The sequence below is a fragment of the Rattus norvegicus genome, chromosome 10 (assembly GCF_036323735.1).
Source record: "Rattus norvegicus strain BN/NHsdMcwi chromosome 10, GRCr8, whole genome shotgun sequence".
In the NCBI taxonomy this organism is placed as follows: domain Eukaryota; kingdom Metazoa; phylum Chordata; class Mammalia; order Rodentia; family Muridae; genus Rattus; species Rattus norvegicus.
In genome coordinates, this window is record NC_086028.1 from 34,843,367 (window position 1) to 34,861,877 (window position 18,511).

The 18,511-nt window shown below is 43.2% G+C and overlaps 1 protein-coding gene across 4 annotated transcripts in view; it reads left to right on the plus strand.

The window, feature by feature from the left end:
* The first annotated feature begins 553 nt into the window (after positions 1 to 553).
* Positions 554 to 18,511, plus strand: part of Rnf130 (ring finger protein 130) — a 113,211-nt gene continuing 95,253 nt past the window's right edge. For 3 of the 4 annotated variants that reach the window (XM_039086813.1, XM_039086814.2, XM_039086812.2), the window contains exon 1: positions 554 to 1,192. In XM_039086813.1, coding sequence (XP_038942741.1) covers positions 946 to 1,192 — 247 coding nt within the window. In that variant the 5' untranslated portion in view covers positions 554 to 945. The remainder of the gene's footprint in view (positions 1,193 to 18,511) is intronic. The other variant, NM_001037658.2, reaches the window with a different exon arrangement.

Sequence of the window (18,511 nt, forward strand, 5' to 3'; positions counted from 1 at the left end):
GAAGAAACCGAGCAGAGCCCTTGTTGAATGCTGCAAGCACTATTCCACTTTACAGAAAGGAAGTGAGTGTCTGTGGGTCTGGGTATTCTGGGGGGAGTCGGGGTTGGGGAAGAGGACCATACCAATCTTATGAAGTTTCTATCTGTCTCTAACAGACCTTGCTAACCACTCAGATGCCTTATTGAGTCCAATTCTACCGGCCCCAAACGCAAAGACACCCTCCCAACTGATTTCAATTATACAGCATGCAAACAACCGAGTGGAAATGTTAGCTCTCAAAGCCATTTAATTTAAAACCTAACGTTTAGCTTGGTTCCTTTTAGTCGTATCTCCAACATCTCTATAGGTTCTTGGAAAGCTTCACAGATCCAGGTCATAGAGGGCTAGGAAGCCCGGGGCAGTTCACTGAGCCCGGTGCCAGCAAGCAGGTGACTGGACTGCCCCTGGCCCTCGTGCGGGAGGGCGGGAGCAGGCATTGCCTAGTGCGCACGCGTAGCGGACGGGGTTGTGCTTCGGGCTTGCGCGTTGCCGCTGGGCTGGAGGGAATGGGGAGGCAGCGGGCACGCGCCTGAGGCGGCATCGCCTACGCTCCCCAACCCCCATTCCCGGAGCAGTCGGGACTGCTTCGTCCCACCCACCCCGAGTCTTCTCAGGTGCCCTGTCCGCAAGCCTGGTCCCTCGTCAGTCGAGCTGCCCTGAGAGGCAGCACGCGGCCTGACGCGCCGTCCTCCCCTGAGGGACCCAGGGGCGCGTGCCCGCGCGCGGGCCGCGGACGTGAGGGCAGCGAACGACGGAACCGCGGCGCCGAGGAGGGCCGTGCTCGTGCCCGGCTCCTCGCGAGGCGCGCGCGCGCTCCCGCCGCAGCCCGGGCCGCGCCCGCCCCGCCTCTCAGCACCGGCCCCGGAGCCCGGTCCGCGAGCGGCGGCGGCGGCGGCCGGAGGGACGATGAGCGGCGCGGCGCGGGCGGGCCCGGCCCGGCTCGCGGCGCTGGCCCTGCTGACCTGCAGCCTGTGGCCGACGCGAGCGGACAACGCGAGCCAGGAGTACTACACGGCGCTCATCAACGTGACGGTGCAGGAGCCCGGCCGCGGCACCCCTCTCACGTTCCGCATCGACCGCGGGCGCTACGGGCTCGACTCACCCAAGGCCGAGGTCCGCGGCCAGGTGCTGGCACCGCTGCCCATCCACGGAGGTGAGGCGGGAGCGGAAGCCTGAGGCGGGGCGGGGGTCGCGGGGGCGGCGTGGCCGGGTGTCTGCGCGCCGTTCGGCCGCCGGCCCAAGGGGATCGCGGTCCCCGCGCTGTGGAGCCTGGCCTGCTTCCCGCTGGGTAAAGAGGCTCCAGAAACCCTGCTGCATTTCCCCTTGAAATTAAAAGAGAGCGAGACTTAGAATGTCCTCCTCTTTTTCATTTAGGTAGCTTGTTTACTGGAGGGCATTGGAATGCGAGTTTGCAGGGACAGTTGAGACAAAGGAGGTGGTGCAGGGGCGCAGAACTAGTTCATGGTGGACGAGATGCTTAACCTGTATTTTGGAATCGGCAGGTTTGTTCCTGAAATCCCACGGATTTAACACTGCAGTGAATCTTTAGGGATGAGAACCACCCCCCCCCCGCCTTTCCTACTCACCCCCCCACCCCCAACGTCAAAACGTGCTGGTTTTTGTTTTTTGGGTTTTTTTTTTTTTTTTTCGATAATGGCTAAGGGGAGAGGGTCCCTGTTGCTTTTGGCTTTCTCTGACCCGGGTAGTTTTGCTGTCATGAAACGCTAGAGATTTTCACATTATAAAGAATGTGAGAGTAGCTGAACTAGTAGCCAAGTCTTTGGTCACGGGTGCCCATCCAGAGGGAAAGAGGTAAAATGGTCAGGAATCGTCTTTGAAGCCATTTGATTTAGCCTTGGCGTTCCCCTTGTGTATGCCGGCTGTGCATACTTAATGATTTGGTGTAAACTCCTATGTTAATTACTGGTTGTGTTTTAAAGGACGTTGCTCCGTGGAGTGTGATATTTGGGGGCTGTGGCAGGCTGGACTTTGGGGAGATGTCTCCTATCCTATCTCCCGTTCTCACCTTACAATGTTGAGAGGATTAAAAAAAACAAAACTATGATTCCTGTTTAGATGTTTAGGAACTCTTTAGGATAATGGTGTTTGTTTTTATAGTCTAAAATATTAAAATGTGCCCTCTGAGTTCACTATTTGTATAATGCATATTAAGCTGCTGCTGCTGCTGCTGCTGCTGCTGCTGCTGCTGCTGCTGCTGCTGCTGCTGCTGCTTTTGAGACGTACTGGCTTGGGGCATAAGGTTTCTTTCTTCAGCTTAGATTGGGCTCTTAAGCGTTCATTTTTTACACCAGCGACCAAATGCTTATGGTGTGTATTTCTTAGTCCACTAGGTTAGAATCAGCACTTAAGGCCCCTGTTTGACCACAGAAACAGTTTTTTCTTTGCTCCATTCAATAAATATTTGCTGCCTGCTCTGTGCCAGTCACTGTGGTTGGGACATGTAATGTTGCCAAACTATGGCAGTAACAATGCTACACTATTTTCTGGAGGGGAAAAGGACCGTGAGGGTCATGTGGAAGGGGAGGAAGAGGAAGAAAGAGGCAAGCTACTCTGCAGAAAGATCTGTAAAGTGTTGTGAAATCTGTGGTTTGTGCTTGGGGCTTGGTTCCCCCCCAGGCAACCCAGACCACCACCCTCACTTAAGATGCAGTGTTTCGAGTGCCAATGTCAGCTGTTTGTCTTCACCTCCAAGTTAAGGCCCATCTTCGACAATGCGTGTAGGAGGCCAGCAGAACGGTTTGGGAAACTGAAAGTTGTCTTAACCTGTCACTGGGAAATAGCATTGTGAGGTTGAAGGGTCTGTATCAGACCTCTGCTACAAACACACTGTATGATACCAGCAACATAATTCTGCTTGGTGTCTTCATTTCTTATCTTAAAAAAAAAAAAATGGACTGAGAGAGTATTCACCTCTCCTGTGAAGAAAAGGTGTCCTTATTGTATCCTCAAAAAAAAATTAATTATTTTACATATGGATGTTTTGTCAAATGTATGTGTACCCTGTAGTGCCCATAGAGACTAGAAGAGGATGTTGTGTCCCCTGGAATTGGAGTTACAGAGCCATTCTGTGGGTGCTGACAACCAGGCCCATGTCCTCTGCAAAAGCAACAACTGCTCTTAACTGCTGACCCATCTTTCCAGTCCATACCACATGAGAATTGTGTCAGGATTTTTCAGCATGGCTATGGCGGGACACTGTAGGTGGCTTCAGTCAAGGTTTGGACAAATGGCCTTTACCCATGTGGTCTTTCAGTCCAGCCAGCGCCGATTGAAACCCACTTTGCCAAGCACCATTAAAAGCACTGCAGAAAAGGAAGGAGCAGTAGCCTGGAGTAAAGCGGTTAAAGGAGTCTTTCTGAAGTTCCCATTCAGAGCTGGTCTTTCCCCAGGAAGTCTACCCATAAGTGTTTCTACACCCGTGGGTTTTTAAGAACTCCAAGGTGACATTCTGCTTGTACACTAGAAACTTTGTGTTTAAGAAAACCATTTAAAGCAGACACCTGTTATCACAGCAGTAGATTGATTCTCCATAGAGTATCCCAGGACAGCCTGTGGTGTGAGACCCTCTTCCCCAAAACAAAAACAATAATACCTACTTGAAAAGACACAAGAAATTTAAAGTTTTCATAGTGATTATCACGATGGCTAGTTCTATACTCATGGCTTGATTTGTGAAGTTAGAAACTTGTTATTTTTACAGTGCTCTTTCCAGGCCAATGTGAGTTGCACAGCTAGGCATATACGAGTTACTGAGTTTTACTTGCTCTATCTTTATAAAGGTCAGATTGACTCTAATTATCCTTAAGAGGTTGTTATTTTAAAAGTACATTTTGGAAAGTGTTAGCATTCTACTTTGTAAAAAAAATACTTCCTGGGGCTGGGGATTTAGCTCAGTGGTAGAGCGCTTACCTAGGAAGCGCAAGGCCCTGGGTTCGGTCCCCAGCTCCGAAAAAAAAAAGAACCAAAAAAAAAAAAAAAAACTTCCTAAACAAGTATACTTTGAGACATATTTTTCATTAAACAGAATTTATCAGTGAGTGGAGATGCTCTTTGTTCTGGACTAACATTTTTATGTTACCTGATAAAAAGTACTCATTTTGAGAAAGGGAGTTTTGAAGGACTGTGTTGTACATTTCTGAACAGATCATGGCTGTTTTCCGGCTGCTTGGTGCAGTGATCAGTTTTGAATTAGGAACACCCTAATCCCTTTGCAGAGCAGACCTAGCTAGTGTGTGGCACAGACATTGTAAGTGTGCTTTATGTGCATGCACACTGGCTTTTTGTTTGAGCCCAGAGTGGGGGTTGGGGAAGGAGAAAGCCCTATGGTGGTGATGTAATTAGTATGTATGCAGATTGCTGGCAGCAAGAGTTTGGCATTGGCCACTTTATGCATTGTACAGAAATTTCAGGATGGCGTGTTAAAACCTCAGAGAACAGCCTTGCCAAGTAATAAACCTTACTGATACCTTGCTGATCGTAGAGTTGCAAACTAATTTTTTTAAAGGTTTATCTCAGTTTTTTATGTTTGAAATTGTGGTTGTGCTGAAACCCTGATTCTCCCTTTAACAAATCTGAAGTTGGATTTAGGAATTTTCACGAACAGGAGACTGACATAAAACCGAAGGTGAAAGAGATCACGTAACATTACAGTTGATAATAGCAGAGGAAGGCCACTAGACATAGAGATCTCAAAATAGTTACAGAAAAGGTACATGTGATCCCAGGAGCAGGTATTCTGAACATTCAGGAAGAGAACTCAAGAAAAGCTGCAGCGCTGAAAGAATGAGCTAGAGGGGCAAGAAGGAAATGTGGGGTGTGCATGTTGCGTTTGTATTGAACTGTGCCGTGCAGACAGTATTTTTACATGGTATGTTTTCCCTGTCACTTTTGATTTCTATTAGCATATAAATGTTACGAAAAACGTAGAACTACCCACTCTCCTTACCAGGCTCCCAACCTACTACTACCTTCCTTTTTCTGTTTCTGTCAGAGCAAAGTGTCTGATGTTTCTTTCCTAGCTGGCTTCCCCTTTACCTCCTGCTCTTCCTTACACAGTGAAAGTCTTTGATTGCTATGCTAGTGATTTTGATAAAAACATGTTGGATGACTTGGTCAGGATTCCTAGAATCTTGATGTATATAGAACGATGGGCCAAATTAAAATAAAAAGTTTTAACTTTTTAGTAGAGACAAATGTTAAAAGCGTTGCCTTGTTTGAGAGTTGTTAATGGAGATAAGGCTTACACATATGTGACAGCTAGTAAATTCTCATGACTTTGCCCAGGCCAGTACTGGGTTGCATCTGAATGTAGGGCGGCTCTCTCATACTTTGTAGAGGCCATACATACCTTTAATGTATAGTTAATTTTTATTAAAAGTTGTAAGAGACAGACAAACTGCAGAACTTTATTTTGAATGTTACAGAAGAAATCCTTGACTGCTAAGAATAGACTAATGTTCTGAAATCCTCTCACCTAGGGCAAGACGTGGCTGAAATAAGACAAATCTTTAAGAAGCCTGCCAAAATATACATACTCACTAAAGAGAATATTGCTCAGTTTTCTTTTTGTCCTACTAGGAGCTAAATTCATGGCCTCATAGTGCTTGCCAAGCACTTTGCTACTGAGCTATATCCTTGCCCAAGAATATTGTTCTTTTGAACCAGTCAATTCGAAGACCGTATGTGCCCATTTAGAGCAACAAATCAGTCAACATGGTTTGTATTTGCTTTCTGTTTTTTTATCGAACAATTTAAAAAGATTCAACATATAACATCTTTAAATTCTAGATAACTTTGAATTTTGACAATCAGAAATTACTTGTAGGCAGTTGGGAGTAGGTAGGTTTTATTTAAAATAGAGGCGACGGGGCTAGAGAGATGCCTCAGTGGTTAAAAGAATGTATTTCTTGCAGAAGATCTGAGTTTGATTCCCAGTGCACATGTTTGGCTGCTCACAACTACTTGTGACTGCAGTTCCAGGGGGTCTGATTCCTCTGGCTTCCGTGGGCAACTGCAGTTATATGCACATACCCTCCATGTAATTTAAAATTATTTCAAAAATAGTTTTAAAATTAGATATGTAGGGGAAGCCCGCACTCAAATGGCTGTGGCAAGAGGATCAAAGGTTCAGAGCTAGCTTCTTCCATAACAAAATATTTTTGATATATATCATAAGTTCATATATTATAAGAACTTAAAAAACATTTATTTATGTTATATATACACTGTCACTCTCTTCAGACACACCAGAAGAGGGCGTCAGATTTCATTACAGATGGTTGTGAGCCACCATGTGGTTGCTGGGAATTGAACTCAGGACCTCTGAAAGAGCAGCCAGTGCTCTTAACCGCTGAGCCATCTCTCCAGCCCATATTATATGAACTTAATTTGTATAAAATAAACAAAATAGAGAAGGAGTGTTTTGTGTTTTATATTTCATCCTTTATGTAATTGATGAAAAGGAGGTTTAGTGGTTCAGTCATATCAATGTCAGTGGCATGAATGGAGTGTCTTCATGGCTAGTTTTTTTAAAGTATAGCACTTGACCCATTCACAGAATGCAGCCCTTACGTTTGTCTAGACCATCACCTTTTGTTTTATTACTCTTAAGGTTTTTTGTGAGCAGTAGGCATTTGTTATTTTCCATGATTTTAATTGTGAGGTTTTCCTTATTGTTAGAGGTAATGTTGAGTAAAACAAAGTGAACCCTTCAAATATCATTTAAAAAAAAACAATTTAAAAGCCTACTCTGTGCTTGTGCTATGCAAGCTCTGTGTATGCACAAAAAGAACCTGTATAAATTCTGACATGAAAAAACCTTGGGTCATCTTGTTGACAGGATCAAACTTGGCTGAATAGTACTACTCAGGCATAACACTTTGAAAGACTAAAGGTTTTCTTCATTTTGCAGGTGGATTTTGTTCTGAAGCAGGGACTTCCAGATCATTCTGTTGAAATAGAGTTTTGTCCACATGCAAGCTGGCATCAGTAGCTGCTTTCATTCAGTACCTTCAGGGTTTATGTTTGTGGAGAGCCTACAGGACCTATGATAAAATGTTTCTCTCCAGTCCTGTAAGAACATTCTTTTATTTGCCCATTAAAGCCTGACTGTATTATAACTTGAGGCTTTGATTGCTAAATTGTCCCAGACTGAATTCTTGGAAGTAACAGGTCTTATCTTCTTCAGTTGAGCCAAGCTTGTAAGGCTATATCTGATACTAGCAAGTGATTTAGATATGTAATTGTGCTTAACCCTGCGGTGCTTGGTGTGCTGGTAAAGGTGACGGCAGGATCTTAGGACAGGGTAGAACAGGAATGATCAGAGTAAGACTCCATTATTGTATTGTATAGTATAGAGATCAGAAAAATGAAAAATATTATTTGAACTAATAGTCTAGAAAGGTTTCATTTTTTTAAAATGAGATTTGTTTAGCTGGGTGTATTGGCACAGGACTTTAATTTTCAGCACTAAGATGGCAGTTCTTTGTGAATTCAAGGCCTACCTGGGCCATATTGCAAGTTCCAGGCCAGCCAGAGATTGAGAAAAAGAGGTCGACCTTGTCTTTTCCCCATTAAAGGGACTTGAAGTCAAACATGAGAACATCCACTTCTGGCTATGGTATGTTCACTGCTGTTGGTTCCCTCTCAACCTTAACTAATCAGAATACCAGACAGCCTATGAGCAGAAGTTTTAGATAAGGTCAGTAGGTAGCGTGGGGTGGGAATCCCTGAGAAAAGAGCCCCACCATTGCCTCCTACTCTCTGGGAATTTCTAGGCTTCAGTGCAGAGAGATAGGCAGCTCAGATGCAGGTCTATAGTCTCATGAGCTGATGAGCCAGAACTTGAGGAGGGTGAGGCACCGCTGGAGCAGAAGAGGGGGCTGCAGAGAGCCAGTGGGACTGCTGCAGGGGACTGTCCTCCAGTCTAGGCACCGACCTGTGTGAAGAAATTACTGGAGGCTGGGAGAAGAACTGCCAAAAAGAAGCAGTTAGGATGGTTCCAGGAGTCCACAGAAAGCTGGGAATCCATGAGGTTCTCATTCATCAGAATAGAAAAACTTGGTGAGCAGAAGCATGTAGTGAGTGAGGCCAGATTACTCCTAGAGCAATGCTGTTCTGGGACCCTCTCCCCATTGAAGCTTAAAAGCAAACCTTTAAAGAATCTGACTGAGACCATGTAATCTGTTCCAAATGTCTAGATGATATTTAAAGGAACGCCTTAATATGTAAAATTATAAAATCTGAAACTGACCCAGTCCAGAATCACCAGGCTTATGAAGAAGCAGAAAATGACCTATAACAAGACCTATAACCAGATGACAGGATTGCAGATGATAATGTTAGGCCAATCTTTAGAAATATACTATGTGTTCAAGAATGAAAAAGGAAACATGAACGTGAGGAGAGAGAATGAAAGTTAAAAACATTGTAGATCAGAATTCTCTAGAGAGCGCTAGCCTTGAAAATGCACAAGAGATACACTGACTGGTGAGTGGGGGTAGGAGAGGATCTTGTTTCTTTGGTGTTCTCAGTTTGTCTGGAGCAATAATGTAGCTATTGGGTATGTGCTGTGTCCCACAAATGGTACCGATGTTTCCTAAAAGCTGCAGGTGGTACTCTATCCTCTCAGTGCTTGGGGAATTCAAGGCACTCCAGTCTTTCATTTGGTGCTTGTTTTCTTTATAGCACTTAACATAACTGAAATGTATCTCGTTTCTTTGTTTCTGAGGCAGGGCAGGGAGCCTGTCTCTTGTGTCCACTCCTGTATATTCAGGGATGCATATGGTATTTGGAACATATAAGAGTGGTACTGAGCAATTAGTGTAAGGTGAATTAAAGAGAATGAGGCAGCACACTGTGGCCTTGGAAATGGGGCAGGGCTGGGACTTGAGGTAGGCCTGCCTGACGGCAGTGCCCATACTCTAACCACCTCTTTGTGTTACTTCCCAAGTAAGTTTAATAAATTATGATAAATCCACTCAGTGGAATGTTACACAGCCATAAAAGAGGACATCGTTAAAGCTCTGTATGTGCTACAAAAATAAACACAAATTGTTTGAACTATGACTGTGTTAAGTTTGTTTACAGTGGACAAGGGCTCAAAGTAATATGCAAAATAAGAAGGGTTTTGTATTGATTAGGTCATCAATGCATTTCTCTGGATTAAAACAAATTGCTGCAGGGCTATGGGTAGAGATCAGTGCCGTGTGTATTTACACCCTCATCTTCATCTCCAGGACAAGCACAGATTATTACATTGACAGGGGAGAGTATGCTGGTGAGGTGGCTGAGAGGGTAAAAGCACTTACCGTGCAGACTTGACAACCTGAGCTTGATCCCTAGACCCCACATAGAAGTAGGAGAGATGACTCCACACAGTTGTCACCTTCATGTGAATACTGCAACACACACAATAATGGATTTCTTAGAAAATGTGGGGGCAAGTGTTCATGAGGGCAAAATGGGGGTATTCACCGCCGAAAGGTGATGACTAAGGAAGAAACATCTGGAAATTGGTTTGTTTTTCAGTATTTGATCTTGAGCCCAGGGCCACGCTCATGTTAGACAAACATGACTGAGTTATACCCCCTCCCCTTTTACTCTTAAGTTTATTCTGTACCTTAAGTAAGATCAGGATGACTTCAAGGTGTGGTTAGTCTGAGCAAGAATATGTTAGCAGAGTCTGCTTTTCATTAAATAAGAAGTATTCTCTCTGGGTGTTGGTGGTGGCAGCCTTTAATCCTAACTCTTGGGAAGCAGAGGTAGGTGTATTTCTATGAGTTTGAAGCCAACCTCAACAACAGAGGGAGTTCCAGGACACCTAAGGCTACACAACAGCCAAGGCTACACAGAAACCTTGTCTTGGGAAAAAATAAAAAAAGAAGTACTCTAGGAGCAGCTGTGATTGGTTGGTCCAGATGTAAAGCACAGAATCTAGGATATGACTTTGAGTAGCCAGTCCTAGAAAGGGAAATGAGATGCAAGCACAAGGTCTCAACTTTCCTGTTTATAGGGTGGTGGTGACATTTGTGTTAGTTATGTTGTTTGTTCACTGTGTAAAAACAATCTGGAAATTAAGCATGGGGGATAATTACAATTTCAGAGCAGAAGGTTTGTGACCTTAAGGATCTATAAGTAGATGACAAAGCTGAAGAAATGACAAGAGGATAGCATGATAGATGCAGCTGGGGGAGCCAGTACAATCCTCTCACAGGGTAAGCCTCAAGAGGTCGTCAGGAGTTGCAGATGCTAGAAAGGTTTAACCACACAGGAAAACAAAGAAAAACAAAATCAAAACAAATTTAGAAGATAAATGAATTGAACCTTGTTCTGTGACAATTATAAATCCACAGATGCTGTGTAAAGTAGACAAAGAAATAATGGCCCTTACTATTTTAGAACTGTGAAGGCTGGCCAGCGAAAGAGCTAAAACCAGAAGTTGCTTGTCTTTGGGTACCAGGGGGATGAGCATAGCTGTGCTTGTTTGTGAGCCGTTGGGTAAATTTGCCTTTTCTTAATGTAAAATCCCACCCTTTCCCCTCTGCTCACAGCAAACGAATCTGCTTCCTATATTTCCTTTCCTTCTTTGAAAAGGTTCCTCATTTTCTCAATATCTGAGATCCTTTCCAGCTCCAGTGACATGGGGTGGAATTTAGGATTGTGTAAAGACTAAGCAACTTCTCAGGGTCTACTTGAACTGTGAGATCAGGAGATACAGTTACTGCCTTTGTTTTCATAAACAGATCTAGGTCCACAGGCATAAAATAACTTAATGTTGTAGCCACCAAATTGTCTTTCTAGTCTTTTCTTATTCTCTAGCAGGTATCTTCCTTACCACTCAATTATGTTCAAACTCAACCTTCATTCAACTGTTTCAGTGGCCCCACTGGATAGAGTGAGTTTCTGCCTCTTCCTGACTTCTAACATGATTTTTTCCTGCATATCCATCCATTGTTCCTCTATTCCAGATCATCTTGGCAAAACCACATCATGGACAAGCCAGAAACCTTTTTTTTTTTAAATTCCCAGTTTCCTATTGCCAAGCAGGTGAATGCTGGGGCTGAGTTTGGGGGTAAGGAACCTTGTAATCCAGCTGAAGTTTGAGATCATAAATTTGAAGCAAAACTCAATGAACACTTAATCCAGTAATCAAAAAATACTGTCTTTTAAAGAAAGTCGAGTATATAGCATGCATCTGTGATTAATCTCAGCTACTCAGACAGCTAACTCAGGAGAAGTTTTAAGTTCAAGGCTAGCCTGGGCAATTTACTTTGCCTCAAAAAGTAGGACTAGGAATGTAGCCCTCGGTATAGAGCATCTGTGTAGCACAGATAACTCCAGTTTTGATCTCCAGCATGACTAATTAAAGCTCTGAAGGCAGTCCTTTTTTCCTTCCTGTGTGCCTCCTTTAATCCTTCTCTTGTGTCCTTAGACATGGCCTCTGCCATCCTCAGCTCTAGGTTCATACATGTAGTTGCTTACCTGATATCTTTACTCAAGTACCCTCAAGTCTTTCTAATTTAATCAGTTCAGTGGAGCTGCAGCTCAGTTTTCACCTCCCAGTCAACTACCATTGCTCTCTAGTCTTCCCAGCCCAGTAAGTAATGCCACTGTCCAGTCATTTATAGACAAAACCAGGAGTCATACTTGCTTGTTTTTGACAGTCCACCTGTTATCTGCTCCTCCAGTTTATCTGTTCACTGCGTACTTGCCACTTCCAGAGTCTCAGGAGGTAGCTGTTATCTCCTGCCCTTTTTGTTTTCTTGGTCTCTGTTTTTTTGTTTTTTGTTTTTTCCCTTATCTTCTATCAGTCTGTTGCAGTATCCAGAATTTTCTGAAAACAGCAATGCCACTCCTTGTTTAAACTCCCTCCGTAGCTTCTCATCCCTAGAATGGGAGCCTGGACTCTGATCAGCTCCGACCTCACTCTCCCTCATGCTACTCACTCGTCTCACCACTAGCAGTTTACATGCTAAACCTTGGTGCTCCTTTGGTTCTTAGGACTTCCAAATTTTGTTTACCATGTGTACCTTCTGCCTGGTGTCTCACCAACACATATCCCTTACTACACACACAAAACACACACACACACACACACACACACACACACACATAAACACACACACACACACACACAGGATTTGCATTCTTGGTAGAGGGTTACTTGCCATTAAAGAGACAGACAAGGGAAGTAGTTATAGACTCAGAATTTAACTCATCAATGATCCACAAGTCTAACCCTTCCATGAAGCCTGCATCTTACGTAATAGATACTTTAATAAGGACAGTGACAAAGGACTACCACTTTCATCCTTTGAAAACAGAGGGTCACAAAATGTTCTTCCCCAAAGAAAAGTTGGTTTAAATGTTCCTACATAGTTGAAAATTTCCTTATCTTGACTCAAGTTCTCTAACCTTTAGACTTCATGTTCCTGTGGGGGTGTCTGTTTGACTTTGGTTTGGTTTGGTTTAATTTTGGTCGTTCTTAAGAATTTGGCATCTTGGGCCTCAGAATGTATCCATCTTGTCTATAAAAATCCCACCCAGTCTTTTGTGTCTGAGTGTTAGTGTCATCCCAGAATTACTGTGCTGGACTTTGCTCCCCCATAGTGACAATATTTAGAGGTGATATCTTTTGGGAGTGATTAGATAATGAGAGTGGAACCCTCATGAATGGGATTAGTGCCCTTATAAAAGAGGCTAAAGAGAAGCCATATCCACTTAGAACTGCAGTGTGACCTAATTTGGAAGTAGAACTTTTGAATGTGTTTTTAGTTATAGATTAAGATGACATTTTACTAATTAGCATAAACCAAAATCTAGTGACCAATGAGTGGCAGAAGGGTTCAGAGCTCATGAAAGAGAACCCGAGGAAGGAGTCAATCAGAGATTGCAGTGATTCTCCCCCATCCAGCGAGCACCAAGGATTTTCAGCAGAAACTGGGAAAGAAGCCTGATCTTAGACTTGGCTTCCAGAATTCTGATACAACAGACTTTTGATGTTATAATCCAACAAACTTGTGATGATTTTTTTTATAGTAGCCACAGGAAACTAATAAAAAGAAAAGTCCACAACTGAACAGTCTCGCAGGTTTGGTTTGGCAGTGTAGAGGTGCAGCTCTTTCTGTCTGTGGATAGAGGCCTGAAGCTCTACAGAAGGTGTTGGTGATCCGAACACTGACTCATCCTGGGCTCACTCTTGATTAAACCCATGGTCTTTTTTCATAGAGTCCCATCCTAAGCCACATAATTCTGTTCATTCAGTCTGTAAAAACAATTTTTGAATCCTGATTTGTTTTTATTTTTTTTATTTTTTTATTTTTTATTTTTTTGTTTTTATTTTACTTTTATTACTATTCCATGTCATGAACATATTGTCTGCTTTTAGATCTTATAGATTATGGTCTTATAGATCTTGACAAAATTAGTGGCCCTGATAAAAGCTGTGGCCCTTCCTGCAGGAAAATATATCTTTTATGTAGATGTACACAGAATATGTAAGTAGAGACAGTTAGATTATATCTTGAAGCCTCACATGATTCATAGATCTAGAGTTAGAATCCTTACTCTAGGCTGGCATGGTGGTACACATCTATAATCCCAGCACTTGTGAGGCTGAGGCTGGGATCATGAGTTTGAGGGCAACCTTCACTAGGCAGTGAGACCCTGCCTTAGAAAACAAACAACAAAACCCAGCCGCTGCCCCCAGTTTGCATTGAGTATCAGTGGGCTAGAGTTAAGCTATCACACTGCACTTCTACTAGAAGCTCTAAAGAAGATTCTTGCCTTTTCTAGCATGCAGAGGTAGCCTTGCATTCCTTAGCATACAGCCCTTCTCCATCTTCAAACCTCCCACTAATTCTGACCCCCCCCCCAAAACACACACACTTAAATAACTTTGTGATTACAGTGAACTCACTTGGCTAGTCCAAGATGGTCCCTTCCTCATAAGATCAGCTGATTAGCACATTATTTGATCTATAACTGTATTCCACCTAGGCTTATGAAGAACATTGTTATAGGTTCTAGAGACAAAACCTAGTTATCTTTGGCGAAGTCATTTTTCTGTCTTCTGTACATAATGCCTTAGCACTGATACCCTGTGGTTACAGTTCTCTTCTTCAGTGTCTACAGATTATTTCTTTATAATGACTTCTTAGTTTTGCTAATGGTTTACAGTGGCTTAACTGGTCCTATATTTGTACAATTCTCCATTTTTTTTCTATTCTTTTTTTTCGGAGCTGGGGACCGAACCCAGGGCCTTGCACTTGCTAGGCAAGCGCTCTACCACTGAGCCAAATCCCCAACCCCACAATTCTCCATTTTTATTTGTAAGTGTTGGAGTGCTATTTATTCCTTACTGTCTCTTTTCTGAGGTTCCTCAAAGTTCTTATCAGTGATGGAGTTTCTTGTTTCTGTTGTTGTCACCAGACTAACTCATGAAACTAAAAATCCTACATCCAGGTGGTGGCAGTTGCTACACGTTTTCATTTGTCACATTTTTAAGTACTTACTGTACCTTTGTGCTCTTGGTGGGGAAGGGAAGGGAAGTGTAACAAGTACTCTGTAATGGAGAGAAGAGACATGGAATAAAAATTTTGAAGTAATTGTTAATAATCTCTCTGACTAGTCTAAAACATTATGATACTAACAGTTCAACCCCACTTCCCTAAAGAAACAGTATTTAAGCTGAGGCAGAAGCCTGAGCACAGACACTAAAGAGGAGGACAGAGAGGAAGATCACTTCCTTTTTTTTGGCATGAAGACCAAAGGGTCCAAAATACTCCATGAACAGAATTTAAGAGAGTAAGGGGAGGATGCTATACAGAAGGGCTGGAAAGGGAGGCAGTGTCCCCTAGTCTTTTGGGGCTTGGGACTTTATAAGAGTGACAAAACATTATGGGAAGAAGTCTTTGTGAGTTTTTAAAAATCATGGAGCTGAGGTTACACTCAGAAGCAGTTTGTGCTTATCACGTGTGACAGTCCTTAGTGAAGGTGTCATTCCAAGTGGGAGTCACACTGGGACAATGAACCTGTCAGCAGCATCACCTCCATCCAGCTTGTGGCTGTCTTCAATTCCCAACACCACAGAAGTAAAAAGTAATGAGGGGGAGCCTGACGGGAGATGCTGCTAGCTTGTTTGTTTTCAGACATCTTTATGAGCACATAGTGTACACAATAATTGGTTTCATTGTAATGTTTTCATAGATGTGTTTAATGCACTTTGATCATATAAAATTAATAAAACAAATTATGACACTTAAGTATAAATATAAATTTAGCACTTCTAATAATTTGAGGAGAAATAGTTCACAGGTGTTAAATGCATTCATGCTGTATGTAACCAATTTCTAAATCTCTTTTCATCTTGTAAAACCCAAATTTCATTAAACTGAAAGCCTCTGCTTCCTCCTTACTCTAGCTTTCTGCCCTGATCAGTGTCTGGAAATGTTAACAGACACAGCCTCCTTTACAAATTTCCTAAGCATCACTCAGTTGAGTCAGGTTAACAGTTAAGATTAACAAGCACGGATACGAGGAGCCGAGTGTGTGTCCCTAGCACTCATGTCACCTCTGGGAAGGCAGAGGTCAGTAGATTGTGGGGACTCACTGGGCAGCCAAAATGGTGACTTCCAGGTTCAGGAAGAAGCCCTGCCTCAAAAAAGTAATGTAGAGAGTGGTAAAGGAGATACCCAAAGTCAACCTCTGACCTTCACAGGAGTGCACAGGCAAGCACACCCACACATCAATGTATGCACACAAAAAATAAACAAGGAGATTCAAGATGAACTTTTTTATTTACAGGGTCTGCCTCTTCAGATTTTTCGTGGCCTCTGGGCAGCCTTCCTTCCTCCTAAGCAGGGCCCTTCCATGAATGGAAGACCTCATTAGGCTTCACCCTTGGCTTGGCAGACAGGGATAGTTTCTTTAACTACCTTTGGGAAGAACAGTTGTGGAGTTCTGGTTCTTTTGAATTGCTTAAGAGGAGAAAGACTGTCAGGAGACTGCAGTTGGACAGAGGTTCTTTGCCCTTGATGGTGTCATGTCTGAGCCTAACCATCCTAAGAATGGCCTTCTCCTTCCCAGCCTTTGTCTGAGACAGTTCATCTTCGCTCCTACAAAACTCAGTCCCAACTCCATCCAATGTTATTTTAGCATTGTCCTGTTTTGCTAGAAACTTAGGCCTCTTCCTCCTTAGATCCCCAACCTATACAGGCATGGTGATCCAAACTCCTAAATTTAACCTCTAAAATGTGATGATTTTCACATTTATTACCTCCATCACTCCTCTCTTAGACTATACACAGTCCTTACCTGGCTTCCCATGTCCATTGTTTTTTCCCAGTTCTTTCCCTGTAGTCTGAGATCCTACTGTGACTTGTAGCATAAAGTACTGTTCATGGGGGCGTCATGTCTGAGCCTAACCATCCTAGGAACAGCCCTCTCCTTCCCGGTCTCACATAGTCCACCCCCTGCCTTTCTTTTCCAAATTTGATTTATTTTAAAAAAAAAATCCTTTATGGTAGCTAAAGAGAGCAGATTCGTAAGCTGAAGTACTAGCTCTGCCTGTTTTTGTGTTTCTTTGCATAGCTTTCTAAAGATATTTGTTAGTTTAGTGAAAGTTTAGTGAAAACAGTCTTGGTAGCAAAAACTATAAACCATTTTGTAAGGAAGGAGATTAAGTAAACAATGTTTTTCATGTTCATGGACTCAGAGACAGTATTCTGTTTGTTTATTAATGTTTGGGTTTTTGTTTTTGTTTTTGTTTTTTAAGAGACAGGGTTTCTCTACTAGTAACTGCCTGGGACATGCTATGAAGACCAGACTGGCCTGAAACTCACAGAAACCAACCTGCCTGTGCCTCCAAGTGCTGGGATTAAAGGCGTGTGCCACCATGTCTAGCAGAGAGTATTCTTAATATAGCACTACTCTGAATTGGCCTACATAACCCTATAAAAATTACTTGGTGTTTTGTTTGCTTTTCTTTTTGTTTTAGAGAGATTGATAAATTGTCCCAAAACTCACATGAAAGTATAAAGGACATAATAAAAACAGTCTTGAAAAAGAACAAAACAGTTGTGGACTTGGGAGATGGTTCAGTCAGCAGCATCTTCTCCTTAGCACCCTCAAAGGAACTGGATGCGTTAACACAGGAAGATACCTGCAGCTCATTGGCTGGCCAGTCAGCCTGGTGGAACCAGTGAGTTCCAGGGTCTGCAAAAGACCTTGTCTCCAAAAATACTGTGCCAAGTGGTTGAAGAAGGCACTCAGTATCCACCTAGGGCTTACACACGCATGCATGTACGTACGTACCCAGATACATATTTCCTGGTTATAAGGCAGGTATGTGATCAGGTTCATAGATAAGTGATGTGGGACTCAAATCCAGGTATCAGCCCTTAGGTTTGGTCAAGTGACTTTTGACAAGGTTACCTATACAGTTCAGTGGAGAGGAAATAATGTTTTTAACCAAGAGTGCTGGGATGAGAAGCCAAGTGGTTTTCCTTGTCTGACACTTAGGAGGAAGGTATTGTGCTAGGGGAAGAAAGAAAATTCTTTGCATTTTGTGGTAGAAAGTAATTTGGGAATTTGGAAGAAAGCAACTATGTCCTTTTTAAAATTTGCATGTCTCAGAGTTAAAGAAGCCGTGTAATTACCAATCATTTTAATGGAAAAGACAAAATAGAGATGTTTTTGAAGAAGTCAGACCAAATGCACAAGCTATAAACTGGTTTTTCCAAGACTCTGTGGTAATCCTAGAGACACCCATCCTAAGAAAGCATTTGCTTTTTGACAGTCTCTCTGCAACATAGCAGCTGGTGCTGTAGGAGCCTAGACTTCTACGTCTTGATCCAAAGGCAGACAGTGGGAGAATGGATGTATTTCACACTGGGCCTAGCTTGAGAATTTGAGACTTCGAAGTCCTGCCACCACAGTGACACACTTCTTCCAACAAGGCCACACCTACTCCAACAGATCTACACCTCCTAATAGTGCCACTCTCTATGGCCAAGCATTCAAACACATGAGTCTGTGGGGCCATACCTGTCCAAACCACCACACTGTGGAAGCTGTGTGTCAGACAGTATACCCTTTTGTCCACACAGCTTTACTTGCAAATGTTGCTTTAATGAGTCATTGTTCTGGTTTAAGGCCTCTGGCTTCCACTACACTGTCAATATCACTTGGACCTCTCTAAACCCTGTAAAGTGAAGACCCTGCAGCTTTGGATCTGCAGGAACAGTCCCTTTGTGCACTCCAGCCATTTGTAGGTGGGGTAGATGTTGGGGTAGGCCCACTCAAAGCCCTGGCTAGGGGCCTGGGTGTTAGCTGAGCTGGTCAGCCCACTGGTTCTCCTGCACCCACTGCCAGGATGATGGCTAGCTCACTGAATACCACAACTGGCAGGGGTGGGCCAGTTCCCCTATTTTCACACCCTCACGGGCCAGCT